General features: G+C 44.1%; 1 protein-coding gene across 1 annotated transcript in view; it reads left to right on the top strand.

Annotated features, from left to right (window-relative positions):
* Nucleotides 1–5,057, top strand: part of LDLR (low density lipoprotein receptor) — a 38,131-nt gene extending 33,074 nt beyond the window's left edge. Inside the window, exons 17-18 of the mRNA XM_068274324.1 lie at nucleotides 2,829–2,989; nucleotides 4,471–5,057. Of these exons, the coding sequence (XP_068130425.1) occupies nucleotides 2,829–2,989; nucleotides 4,471–4,506 (197 nt within the window). The 3' untranslated portion in view covers nucleotides 4,507–5,057. The remainder of the gene's footprint in view (nucleotides 1–2,828; nucleotides 2,990–4,470) is intronic.
* The last annotated feature ends 9,738 nt before the right edge of the window (nucleotides 5,058–14,795 follow it).

The raw sequence follows: 14,795 nt of genomic DNA, 5'->3' as shown, positions 1-14,795 counted from the left end.
ACCACATTCTCCGGCCACTCCTAATACACATTCCATCACATCTTAGTGACACTATTGATGTTCTCGAGGGCCTTGGGTCCTCATCGTGGTGCACGGGAGACCTGTTGGTGACCATCGATGTCACTAGTTTGTATAGCAGGATTCCACATATTGACGGTATAAGTGCCGTTAGAATGTACCTTGAAAGAGACACAAAAGATGCTGTCTTCAATAATTTTGTATGTGAATGTTTGGAGTTCGTCCTCACACACAATGCCTTTCTCTTTGATGAAACTTGGTACCAGCAGGTCTCGGGCACCGCGATGGGGACACCGGTGGCTTGCACTTATGCAAATCTTTTCTTGGGTGCATGGGAAGAGCTCTATGTCCATTCTGACAACAATCCTTTCCGTTCGGCCCTGAGAATGTGGTCCAGGTATGTGGATGACGTCTTGGCCTTTTGGTCAGGCGACATTCCACTCCTCGACTCATTCTTAGAGTATTTGAACCATAATGAGGTGAACATGCAATTTACTATGGAGTGGTCACGAGAAAATGTATGCTTCCTCGACCTTGAATTAGCCGTTACCCATGAAGGAATTCTGACGAAAGGCTATCGCAAACCGACAGCCTCCAATACCATTCTACATTCAAACAGTTACCACCCTAAACATGTCACTGAGTCCCTTCCCTATGGTCAATTCCTGCGCTTGCGCAGGAACAACACAGAGTTACAAGACTTCATAGAACAGGCAGGTGACCTCAAGCAACGGTTATTGGCTCGAGGTTATAAGGAGAAAGACCTTGATCAAGCCATCAGAAAGGCCACTGTGAGAGATAGGTCAGAACTGGTGAGGAGGAAGATCCCCACCAAAACTAAGGAGACAGTGGCCTTTTCTTTTGAATTCTCTCCCATGGCCAAACAAATTAAATGGGCCTTCAGCAAGAGTTGGTCAATCTTGCTTGAGGACCCAGTGTTAAAAGCCAGCTTACCATCTCAACCTTTAGTGGCCTTCAAGAGAGCACCAACAATCGGTGACGTTCTGGTACACAGCGATTTCCGCACCAATTCACAGCGCACTTGGCTGAGCGGGTTCTCTTCCACAGGTAATGTTCCAATTGGGCCCAATTTCACACAACGTAACTTTTTTTGCCACATGTAGAACAAAGTTCGTTGTGTATGCGCTATGGTGTCCGTGCCAACGTTTTTATATTGGCAAGACCACTAGAATGGCGAAAGAACGCATCCTTGAGCATGCGCGACTTTTGCCCAAAGGCAAGGGTTGCCCTAGGATAGTGGAACATATGACAGAGGCCCATCAAATGAATCCTGATTTGCTCTCTTTTGCAATTATCGATATTTGCAATGTCCCCCGCAGAGGCGGAGATAGGAAAAAGCTCCTGCTCAGACAAGAAGCGCAATGGATTCTGCGCTCCAATGCTATGGGTGCCTTGGGTCTCAACGATTACTTAGATCTCGCCTGTTTCCTCGATCCTTGAGTTCTCATTATAAGTATCTTTCTGCCCTCACCACCCTTTGTTGCCCCTTAGACGGTTCCTATTATGGCATTATGTCCATTTTTATTGGTTCAGCGTTATTACACTGTTCCTTTTTGGATCCAAGCAGATGGGGACTTTTTCCTTTTTGCTCCCCACCGCATCGATCCAATTCAATTTTAATTATTATTGATGAAACTTACTTAATACATTTAATAAATTTCGTGTATCTATTTCAATTTGCCATAAGCTGAACCAGTCTGGCCTCTCCTTTAGGGTTGCCCTTCGGACTGCTCCTTTCCTCCTTTTCTCACTTCACTTCCCCCACATTGTACCCATCACACCTTCATTTCACATTTCTTCACTTCACTTCTCTTTCTTTCTTCCTCTTCCTCCCTCTTCTTTCTTCACTTGCTCCACCCATGGGTACATTGCTATCCTCCAGCTTTCCTGTCCTAATATTGGTTTCTAGACGACCTGCCTGGTTTAGCTTGCAGCTTTTGGGCTAATAAGCCCTGACATGTGAGAATATCTCCTTGTCTGGAATTCACATGCGCTTTAGCCGCTGTTTAGCAGCGGCTCCTACATGTCCTCCATTCACACTGGTGGGCTGTATTTTGTATATTGGTGGGCTGCGCCTTTTAGTACCAATACGGGATGGCCACATCCCGTTCACCATAGCAACCACCTGACGCCTTTCTGTATGCAGCGTCTATCTTGTTCCCAGCTGCTTAGCGACCTATAGGAAGGCGTGTCCACGGATCACATGGTCACAGCATCACTACTGATGCACGCCAGCGATCATTAGAGTTGGCCGCGCCTATCCTGTTTCTCGCCTCTCTACACAGGGCACGTCTGGACCAATCACGGGAGGGAGGGAGGCCTTTCACAGCGGACCGGAAGTATGCGAATCACGCATACTTAAGTCCGCTTTTGTTCTAGCCACATTTGTGCACCTTTTCCCTCAGAAGAAGCTAGGCACTTTGCCCTGCGAAACGGTCGTTAGGCCGTGCACCACACTGGCGCCCACACCTGCTGCCTCCCCCAACCAGGTACAGCCATTTGAACTATGCACAGTGACATCACGTTTAGCTACTTGCTGCACGCCAGATTGTAATGCATCATGTCACCTTCATGAATGCTTTCATAAACGTTGCACTGCTGTCATTTTAGCTTGTAATAAACTACAGTGCCAGACTCCTTCCGTTCTCCTTCACTATTTTCACTCCTGTGCCTGTTCACTCCATAAACAACTTTGCTTTAGAGTAACAGATAATTAGAGTCAGACATTGCTGTGAAACGCTATCAATGCCTATACATTGTGTAACGAGCTCATGTTCCTTTATTTCCAGTCATTCTCTGCTTAGTGGCTTTCGGAGGCTTCCTGTTGTGGAGAAACTGGAGGTTAAAAAACACCAACACGATCCACTTTGACAACCCCGTGTACCAGAAGACCACAGAGGACGATGAGATCCACATATGCAGAAGTCAGGAGGGATACTCCTACCCATCGGTAAGAATTGGAATCCTCCTCTGTGGCCCGGGAGAGCAGAGATATAAGGGTTACAAGGGATTGCCATAGCGGCTTTCCCTAGTGGTTAGCGAGGTACCTTTCTAAGCTCAAGGCTAAACAAGTCTGTAATAGGGCCCTCCGGGAATCCCCATGTTTATATTTGGTTTGCAAACCGAGGCAACTAAACCTTAAGAGTACCTGTATTATATTAATAAACATCGTGCCACCTAGGAGCCTGCAATATGGTCAGTGACAAAGATTTGTGGTGCATAACTAAAACTTAAGTATTTTTCTTAATATATAAAATATTTTTATTATTAATATATTATGTTAATAATTCATTATTATATGTTAATATAGACAATTCAAACAATGTCACCCCTAAGAATCATTACTCGATTGTACACTGCAGTACATGAGTGCTGTACAGACGCATATAGGGTCAGTGGAGAGGGTAGCCGGGATAACAGGGTGGAGCTGAGTGAGTGGCTTCTGGTGGGTGCGGTTAGCAAAAAGACAATCCTTCTCATTCATTGCTGTGGTGATCCAGTTTGCTGGGTGGCTGAACAACATTGGCGCCCGCTTTAAACGGTGGTTCAAAAGCGAATGATCTGCGCCGGTGGAGTGCATTGTGAAACATTATTTAACGAATTTTAGTTTTGTCAGGAAAAATCGCGTTGTGGGTATGGCCTCTTTTCCACGAGCGGATGAACTTGCTTGCCGGGCAGTTCAGCCTCCCAGTTGCTGGCCACTAGCGCCTGTTTGGTAATGCCACGTTTGACACGTGGTGGTGTTACTCTGTGTACAAAAACTCTAATCGCATCTGAGGAGGGCATTCGCTTTGCTCCGATTTAACGTCATAGGGGCACCGTCTGTGCAAAGCTTAGCAAGTGCCCAACCAGTGAACGTGAGCAGCTGACAGTGATAGGAAGGGGGGGAGAAAGGAACACAGCCCACCTCTGTGGAGGCTTGGCACTGTACAAGTACACTGTACAAGTTTACCTCAACATGTCACTTCAGGTAACCCTTAAAGGACAACTAAAATAAGAGGTATATAAGAGAGGCTGCCATTTTATTTCCTTATAAGCAATACCAGTTGCCTGGCAGCCCTACTGATTTATGTGGCTGCAGTAGTGTCTGAATTACACCAGAAACAAGCATGCAGCTAATCTTGTCAGATCTGACAATAATGTCAAACCCCTGATCTGCCGCATGCTTGTTCAGGGTCTATGGCTAAAAGTATTAGATGCAGAGGAACAGCAGGACAGACAGGCAACTGGCATTGGTTAAAAGGAAATAAATATGGCAGCTCTATATCCCTTTCACTTCAGTTGTCCTTGAGTACAACAATGCTGTTCTATGTAAACTACAGGTGCACAGTGAATGCAAGTTCCACCTTTCCAGCTTCTTTCTAATAGTTCTCTAAACTGCTGTACCGTTTATTAAAAATGCAAATCTAACGATGCCTTTTGCCTTTGCAGAGACAAATGGTGAGCCTGGAAGATGACGTTGCCTGAACAACCTCTAACCACTGTGCCTACCGCCAAAACTCTGCTGCTCAACTATATCAGGGGCAATGACTGCTATCCAACCAAAAATATCTGTCCAAACCACTGTGCCTGACAGCACAGCCGGAAAGTTTTAAAGATTCAAGTTTTTGGGACTTCTGGGGTTTTGTTTTGTTTTTTTTTCTTTCATTTTTTTAACAAAGCAAACAATCCACTATATACAGAGACTGCAGTTATCTATATTTTTCAAGCTATTTATGAAGAAGATATTCCTGTGAAAAGTTTGTGCCAACGTTGCGACCCTTTCAGCCTCGTGCCTCTAGCTACGCAATGAGGAGCTCTACAGCAGACATGAAGGAATATGGCGGGCGAGGCGAAGAGACTGGAAGTTACATAAAGAAAAAAAAAGATAATAATACTGATGCTAAAATGTATATATGTCTTATGTAAGCACTGTGGGACTATGATGAAGGAGAGAATGTGATGATCCCACTGTGGGTTATTACCATTTTGTTTTGTTTTAAAAGCACAAAACCTACTTTAAAAAAAAAAAAAAACAACACTATATAACTCAGAAAAGAATTCCAGACTGTGGAGGTAAAAGAGAAATAGCACAAATAGAGAAGAAGATATACTGACATCTCCTCAGGGCGTCGGAGCGTGTTTACTGCCTTGAGGTTCGACTCTCGGGGGTCGGAGTAAAAGCCATTATTTATAGGCTTAGCATTGCCGCTACAATGTAGCAAGCCACTTCCTGGCCACCAATCACCCGCAAGTGCCTAGCCTAACACCAGTCCTTGCTGCTTCTGATCCCTCCCCTATTTCTCTAAAAAGGTCCATTCCTCCAATTGCACTTTCTCGTTTCTTTGTCTTAAGTGTTCTGTATATTTTTTGTTTTTTATTATTTCTTGGCTTCCATTTGCACAGCTTTTGAATTATTCAATGTCGCTCTTTTTTTTCCAACTGCCTGTATCCAACAGGGTATGACGGCAGACAAGGAAGTTTTGAACTATGGAATCTGGAAAGTTTTGGCTGTTTCTCAAGCTTTAACATTTGGGTCGTTCTTAACGGTTACATGTAAACTGTGGAAAGCGGTGCTACCTATAGGAGAACTGTGAAGGGAGAAGGTCCGAGCTGCTCCGCCGTCAACCGAGCTGCCTTAATTTGCTAATGGCGCAAAGTGTCTCTCATTCTATACTTGAAAAAATAATTTGCTGTTATGGCTGCTTGTGAAAGGCTTTCCACCACAAAAAGGCCTTATTTTAATCCTTTGCTATCCTTTTCCTCTTTCTGTAGAAATTAGCCAATCTTTTATTGCAGTATTGAAATCAAAACAACCTGCCTGAGCCTGTAGAGAAATATCGCTTTCTTTTTTTTGTTTTGTTTTCTTTTCTGTGAAGGGTGTAAATATTGATTTCTGTACAGTTGTATTGTGCTCAGTTTTGCTGTATATACATTCTGATTTATGTCATGTCATGGGAAGAAAAAGTTTAATATATAATTTATTTATTTGTTCAAACCTTTTGCGTCTTGAGTTTTTTTCTTTTCTTTTTTTTTTCATGAATGGACTATACTTTAGTTTGCCATATTTATTTCCTTTTGATACAATACCAGTTAGTTTGGAAGTCCTGCTAATCTCTCTGGCTGCAGTAGTGTCTGAATCAGAAACATGAATCAAGCATAGGGCAAATGCAGTTAAACTTGTCACACATCTGATCTGCATGCTTGTTCAGGGTCTATGGCTAAAAGTATTAGAGGATCAGTAGGACTGCCAGGCGATCTGCAATATTTAAGGGGAAATAAATATGGCATCCTCCATATACCTCTTGCTTCAGTTGTCCTTTGAAACACAAAGGATTTGCATAGATTGGGGATTTGCATAAATTCAGCTTCTTGTGAACAGAAATGTACTCCCATAAGGCCACTAGAGCACGTTTAGCTGCGTTTCGGAATTTCTGGCGATTCGAAAAGCGCTAGGCTACTGAAGGTCAATAGAGATAATACCACAGGAGCGATAATGATTTTCCAAAATCGCAAGCCCTGCATGCAGAATTGAAATCGCTCTGAAAATCGCTCCACTTTTAAGTGGCAGAATCAAGTGTTTTGCAGTTGTAAGAGACTTGCAGGCCTAATACGGTTTTGAGCTGTTTTGGCCTTCATCAGTGCAAGTTATGGATTGATATAGCGTTCCAGTAGGACCTGCTAGATAGGAGTGTTGCACAGTACTACGTTAAAGAGGAACTCCAGTGAAAATAATGTAATAAAAAAAGTGCTTCATTTTTTACAATAATTATGTATAAATGATTTAGTCAGTGTATGCCCATCGTAAAATCTTTCATCTCCCTGATTTACATTCTGACATTTATCACATGGTGACATTTTTACTGGTGATGTCACTGGAAGGAGATGCTGCTTGCTTTTTTGGCAGTTGGAAACAGCTGTTATTTTCCACAATGCAACAAGGCTCCCACAGTGCAATTTCAGAACCATGGTCCTCCTAACATAATACTGTGGGAGGGGTTTCCATACAATGTCAGCCATACAGCGCCCCCTGATGATCCGTTTGAGAAAAGGAAAAGATTTCTTATGGGAAAGGAGTTACAGCTACTGATTGGGATGAAGTTCATTTCTTGGTTACGGTTTCTCTTTAAAGTGTACCTGAGTTCTTAAATATGGGTGCATTTATACTTACCTGGGGCTTCTTCCAACCCCATGAGGTGCGTCGGCTCCCTCGTTGTCCTCCCTCATTGCCACTCCGTTGTCGCCACCGGTAATCTAGACCAGTGTTTCTCAACATTTTTTTGGTATGTACCCCCTTTAAAATCCGTGTACTCACCAAGTACCCCCTGGCATAGTAACCATTATGACAAGTACCCCTTAACAAATATATATTGAATCGTAGTGCATGATAATGGTTCTAAACCACTTCCAAGTATTTACTATTGCTTTTAATTAGCTAAAATACTAATTTGGTGTTGTTTAAATAAGATTTATAATTTTCTAAAACTCTAAATTTGTTATTCTTGGTTAAGTTTATCAAGCCCGAGTACCCCCTGGAACCATCAGAAGTACCCCCTGGGGTACGCGTACCGCATGTTGAGAACCTAGGATCTAGACAGTCATGTGCTTTTCTGGTGCCAATAAGAAGACAACAGAGAGGACGGCGCACCTCATGGGGATAGAGGAAGCCCCAGGTAAGTATAAATACACCCATATTTAAGATTTCAGGTTTCATTTAAGTTGTGGAGAACTGAAACCACTATCACTTTGTAGAGGACCTAAAAAAAAACCTAAATGCCAGCTCACAGTAAATTCAGCTTTGTCTAAAGGTGGCCACACATGATACAATGATCAAATTTTACGGCAATTCGATAAATATGATCGGATCTCCCGAAAAAAAATCTAAAGCGGTTTTCATTCAACTGAAAAATCCGATCGGATTTCCCGTTTCCCCCCCCCCCCCCCCCCCCCGATTATTATTATTTTTTTATCGATCTGGAATGCTGGACATTTTTCTTCAATTTTTCTAAAGATTGTATGGTGTGTGTTAAGCCCAATCTACACGATACGATTCTTTGTGCGATTCGATTACGATTCTATTTACGATCTGATTAAATTCGACATGTCCGATCGGGATTCGATTTAATTCGATTTGCCATTGTTTTGTGATTGTCAATTTATTAGTATACACACCCTAGCAATTTTCTCAGAGTTTCCAATGATTTTCATCATAACTGGGAGAAATTGAACATAAGTGTGTAGTACATTGGTCATATTTTTGATTTACCATCAGTCAAAAAAATTGATTGCAATTCTTAAATTGAACAGATACTTAAAAAATTGTATGGTGTGTGGCCACCTTTTACAACATATTTGCAAATGTTTAGCATCATGTGAGTAAAAAGGTACACAGCACCATTTCAGCTCAGTGAGTCAAAACATTCTTTTATGTTAAAAGCCAGGCATACATCTACAGCTGATTCACAGATTCCTAATGGCCTCAATTCACTAAGCAGTTTAGACTAGTCTACTAATGGTTTTTAGTCTACTGATGATTTGATATGTTTTAGACCTGGTCTAAAACATTTGGTAATTAGGTCGGTAAAGCAGGGGAAATGATCAAAAGATGCAATTCACCAAAGGCAAACAAGGAGTCACCACGCCCACTTTTTCTGAGATTAGACCAGCTGATTTCTGTCAGTAAAGTAATTCTGTGAGGTATTTTAGATGTGAGGCTGGAACATTTTGAATTAATTATGCAGGAGATTAATTGTATCCAGAGGAGAACTCATTAGAGGAGACGGATGTCAGTCACAGCTACTTGTTTGTGAATTGCATCTTTTGATCATTTCCCCTGCTTTACCCACCTAATTATTGAATGTTCTAGACCAGGTCTAAAAACAGGTCTAAAACATTCTGCAATTATTAGTGAATTCCCTCTTGATGCAACTGATTTACACCAAACCATCAGTAGACTAGTCTAAACTGCTTATGCTGGGTACACACGTTGCGATTTCCCGCTCGATTTGCGGGATCGATGGGATCGATTCGATTATTTCCAACATGTTCGATCGGGTTTCGATGGATACCGCCGTCGATTTTGCATACTTAATATGCAAAATCGACGGCTGTATCCATCGAAACACGATCGAACATGTTGGAAATAATCGAATCGATCCCGCAAATCGAGCGGGAAATCGCAACGTGTGTACCCAGCATTAGTGAATTGAGGCCATAGACTATACATGTAACAGAGCTATACTAATCATGCTATGCTGGCTGTTATCAGTGCAGGGTATGGATTGACACGCCCCCTCATACTCTGGCTAGGACTTGCAAGTAGACATAACTGGGACGGAGCTCAGTAAAGTGTGAATGAGAGATAAGAACATGAATATAAAAGACAGTCACATAGCCAGTGAAAGATGAAACTTCCTAAACTGATATTCCAAGCGTACGAGATAACGGCGGTGGAGACTTGGGCGCAGGATACAGGCGGTATATGGCTGATCCTGCTGCTGCACAAGTCCCAGCCGTTTTAAATACTATTCCCCCTCCAGGCTGCCATGGATAGTGGGGGAATGAAATAATTCGGCTTCCAGCGATTGCTGGAAGCCGAATTATTGTTTTAAAAGCAACTTCAGCTCCGTCTTCTGACGGCGCCGAAGTTACTCACTGAGCACCGCTATAGCTGTAATTCCTATTACGGCCTATGGTGGCGCCGGCTGCACCCAAGTCTCCTGCGCTAGATTCAGAGTGTTCGTATTCCAAAGAAACTTAGAGTACTTCTAGTAAAAAAAAGACAGAGCTCCTCATGACACATACCTCCCAACTTTGTGAAATAAGAAAGAGGGACACTCAAGCCACGCCCCTGCCACACCCTTAGCCATGCATACCATAAAGGTTTCATGAGGAAGTCAAACCACACTGGTCTTTTCTATTTCGGTTAATTTTCCTCAATTTTAAAGGATGGAAATGACGTTTAGAGTCAATTAGACAAATTTTTCAGTAGAAAAATATACATATTTACATAGATTTGTTTATTAGTCCTGAAAGAGGGACAAATGAAGAAGAAAGGGGGACAGGGTTCTCAAAGAGGGAATGTCCCTCCAAAAGAGGGACAGTTGTGAACTATGATGACAGTCTGCCTATGTTGCCATGGCCTGCCCCCAACTTGGCAGTCACTAATTAAGCAGTGGATTCCAAGGCTGTAGAGTCGCAAGGAAAATCATCCGACTCCTCAGTTTATGAAACCTCTGACTCCAGGTGCCCAAAATGACTCAGACTCCACAGTCCTGGTGGCTTCTAAGGCCCCTTTTACACTTAATCAGTTGGTATGCGTTAGTGTGCATTAGTATGCGTTGGTGCGCGTTGGTACGCGGTTTTTCCATAGCAGTGCATTGGGAAGAAGATTTCAGTTAAAACGCGTTAAGTGTGAAATGTGCCATAGGAAAACATGGGACTTACTTTGAAAATCAGTTTTCTTACCGTTTTAACTGAGAGCAACTGATTAAGTGTAAAAGGGCCCTAAGGTGAGGGCAGCCGTAGCAACAGATGGGCGTGGCCAGAACATCTGCAGAGATTTTGAAAAAAAACACACTGCCACCGGTGCAATTCCGAGGGGGGTGGAGCGCTCAGCTGCCTGGAAGAATTACGTCTGATCAGGTAAGTATTTAACCCTGAGCACATATATATCCCATAAACTACCTGGGTCCTACATAAATATTGTATTTAAAGCACACCCGAACTTATACTAAATGTAAAAAACTACACATGTAGTATGGAGTACATATATTAACTCACCCATCCATCGGTCCATTGTGCCGCTCTGCCTCACAATCAATGATGCTGTTGCGCATGCTCTGTGCACTCAACATATCCTGTAATTTTAGCTCCATCCCTGGTGTGTGCAGCACCCGGAGCTGGACATGTGTACTCAACTACCACCCATGCATGAGTGCACGTGAAATTACAGGCAGTGAGGGTGGACACAGTGCATGGCAGAAAGGAAAGATGATTCAGACTGGAACCAATCTACAGCCAGATAAGCATTTCCAAAATTGACGGTGTGTCCAAATGGGTTTTCTTTGCAACCTTGTCCACATTAATCTGCATATTCCTGTTGCCATGACACTTTCCAGGAACTCCCATCTTGCTGCCTGCAAGGACTAATTAGCCGCACAGTACAGGAGCCTATACTACATATTTTTACACCTGGATTAATCCATCGACTGGCAGCAAACCGTGACACTCTTTTGTGTTGGTTTGCTAGAAGCTCCATGGGGTGGCTTTTATATGCACATAAAAACAAAGTAATCAAGCTGAAAATGTTAACCCTTGCGATGTATACAGCTGAAGTATGGAGATTACCTCAACAGAAGTGGATTGTTTCCATTTTGTTCACCTCTTTCAAGATTTACTGTTCAGCGCAGATTTACTGAAAAAGACACGTTTCTTCTGTTGAAGGGCTTTAAAGAGGAACTTTAACCAAGTATTGAACTTCATCCCAATCAGTAGCTGATCCCCCCTTTCCCATGAGAAATCTTTACCTTTTCTCAAATGGATCACAGGGAGGTCTGTGTGGCTGATATTGTGGTGAAACCCCTTCCCCAGCGTGATGTCATGACCATGGTCCTGACAGTTTCCTGTCTGTGATCTATGTTGCATTGTGGGAAATAACGGTTATTTCCAACTGCCAGGCAAGCAGTATTTCCCTCTGTGCATACAACACTCAGTAACTTGTGTAGGAAGGTGGTGGAGCACTCCTCTTTCTGTATTCAGGGATGTGCCTTGGCTGACCCAGCAGCTGCTTCATCTTTTATGCTCTTAATTGCTTCATAATAAAAGAGCTATAAAACTACCTGGATGGTGCCGGCTACTACTTTTCCATAGAACACTCAGTAACAAACATTAACAGATAACAGATCACCTGGCAGAACCAAAGATATCACCATCAGTGATACCGCTCAGAATGTAAATCAGGGAGAGGAAAGAGTTTACAATGGGCAAACACCGACAAAATAATCTATAATATATACTGTATTTCATTCATTGTTATTTTTACTTCAGTTTCTCTTTAAGGAAGCAGAAACTGGGCAGGGCTGTCTGCATCATCAGCTGATGTAAATTTCCCAGAATCAGAATCATATTTATTTCGCCAAGTACAACGGAATTATGCACTACAATATGAAAAGGGTCTGGAAAATGGAAACACAGTCTGTGTCAGTGTCACATCTAGACCAATAACCAGAAAAGGTGTGCAGCGGATCCACCCGTGTACCCACAGGGTATATCAAGCAATTCCTCCAAGATGATCTAGCACAGCTCTTTTGTCTGAAATCACTTTATTGATCCAATAAAGTGATTTCAGACAAAAGCTGTGCTGGATCATCTTGGAGGAACATCTAGACCTATGGCTTTCTCATCTATTCCAAGTTCAATCTCAGTTTCAGTAGAGAGTATCTGTTCCCATTCTCATAGGAACATTTCTCCGAAACGTGATTGATTTTGCACTTCCCTGACTGGCTGGTCATCATCCGCCTACACAGGAAGCAGAAGTGCCATATGGATCACATGACTGGGACGAGTCAAGCAAACACATACAAACTAATCACCTGAGAAATTGGTCATGTGCTGCACCTCAAATTCTCCATACAGTAAGTATTCTACTGATCATCCCTTTTAATGGGCTCAAGGACACTAGGTGAGATGTTGTTCTGTTGTTTACTGGGGCTTCAATTCACGGAATGAAGTGCGGTAGTAGAAAAAAAAAAAGTAGGTATTTTACCGAATACGGTATTTTTAGAGCAATTCATATTTTTTTTTCCAGATATGCAGATTGCTCCCTTACTGTGGTCTAAATCGTCCTAAATTGTCAGGAGCAGCCCCGTTGTCTGTGGTCAGTCAGCGCAGGTGCAGTGAGGCCAAGTGTGCTCGCCGTCTTGTTCCCGTGGCTGAGAGTGTTCTGTGCCGTGGCTGGGAGTGTTCTGTGCCGTGGCTGGGAGTGTTCAGTGCCGTGGCTGAGAGTGTTCTGTGCCGTGGCTGAGAGTGTTCTGTGCCGTGGCTGGGAGTGTTCTGTGCCCTGGCTGGGAGTGTTCTGTGCCCTGGCTGGGAGTGTTCTGTGCCGTGGTTGGGAGTGTTCTGTGCCCTGGCTGGGAGTGTTCTGTGCCCTGGCTGGGAGTGTTCTGTGCCGTGGCTGGGAGTGTTCTGTGCCGTAGCTGGGAGTGTTCTGTGCCGTGGCTGGGAGTGTTCTGTGCCGTGGCTGGGAGTGTTCTGTGCCGTGGCTGGGAGTGTTCTGTGCCGTGGCTGGGAGTATTCTGTGCCTTTGTTACCGAACAAAATACCGAGCGCTTTACACCTCCTATCGAATGCTCCTCTCATTCGGTAAATAAATGATGATTTTTTTTTACTCCTCTCAGCTCATAATTTTTTTACTGAATGAGAGGCGTCTTCGAAAGGAGGTATAAAGCGTTCTGTATTTTGCTCGGTAACAAAGGCGCAGAATACTCCCAGCCACGGCACAGAACACTCCCAGCCACGGCACAGAATACTCCCAGCCACGGCACAGAACACTCCCAGCCACGGGAGCAAGACGGGGGAGCGCACTTGGCCGCAATGCACCCGAGCCCACTGACCACAGAGAACGGGGCTGCTACAGGACAATACAGGAGTATTTAGACCACGGCAAGGAAGCAATCTGCTCGGAGGGGGCTGAAGGAAGCCCCAGGTATGCATTCCTCTCAACATTTTGAGATGAGAAAGAGGGACACTTAAAGAGACTCTGAAGCGAGAATAAATCTCGCTTCAGAGCTCATAAATAGCAGGGGCACGTGTGCCCCTGCTAAAACGCCGCTATCCCGCGGCTAAACGGGGGTCCCTTCACCCCCAACCCACCCCCCGCAAAAGAGTGTCGTAGAAAGGTCGCAGATTTATTGCTTCCTGGAGGCAGGGCTAACGGCTGCAGCCCTGCCTCCAGTCGCGTCTGTCAGCGGCGCATCGCCGCCTCTCCCCCGCCCCTCTCAGTGAAGGAAGACTGAGAGGGGCGGGGGAGAGGCGGAGATACGCGCTGACAGACGCGCGTGGGGCAGGGCTGCGGCGGTTAGCCCTGCCCCAACCAGGAAGCGCTCCCCCGCTGCACCGAGGGGGATTTAGGGGTGAAGGGACCCCCGTTAAGCCGCGCTATAGCGGCGTTTTAGCAGGGGCACACGTGCCCCTGCTATTTATGAGGTCTGAAGCGAGATTTATTCTCGCTTCAGACTCTCTTTAAAGAGGAGCTGTTAGGTATAGGGTCTCAGAGAAAATAAACACATATATCAGTAGCTAAAGATTGGCTGTACTTACATTACATATGCATTTCACTGTCCACGTTTGGATTTCACAGAATTTGTATATAGTATATGCAGAGAATGATGCTCCTGACAGCTCATGGCAGGTTCCATGTTTGTGAAGCCAAATGTGTCGTCATGTCCTGCCTGCTTCTGATCACAGAACAGCTCATACTGAATAACACTAGTTTGCAGTGAATATTAATGAGCCATGTGGCTAGGAACAATAGCGGACTCCTGCAGTGTACGCTGCCCCGAGATTTATCTGTGCTGTGGCTGGACTGAGTTTTAGAAGCTGCTGAAACTTGATCCCGTCTTCTCCTTAGCAGCCGAGGGGAGGGCCCCAGAATGCTTTGCAGTATGTTATGCGGCTTGCGTCCTGCTTAGCTCTAAGCTTTTCTGATAAGCACACATCAAAGGTAAGAGAGATCTTTATCTTCAGTAATGTCTTTTTGGCTTCCTTCTAAACTGTTT

Source organism: Hyperolius riggenbachi, chromosome 3 (genome assembly GCF_040937935.1).
Source record: "Hyperolius riggenbachi isolate aHypRig1 chromosome 3, aHypRig1.pri, whole genome shotgun sequence".
NCBI lineage: Eukaryota > Metazoa > Chordata > Amphibia > Anura > Hyperoliidae > Hyperolius > Hyperolius riggenbachi.
Note: the sequence above shows the minus strand (reverse complement) of the source record. Positions and strands in the feature narration are given on the sequence as shown.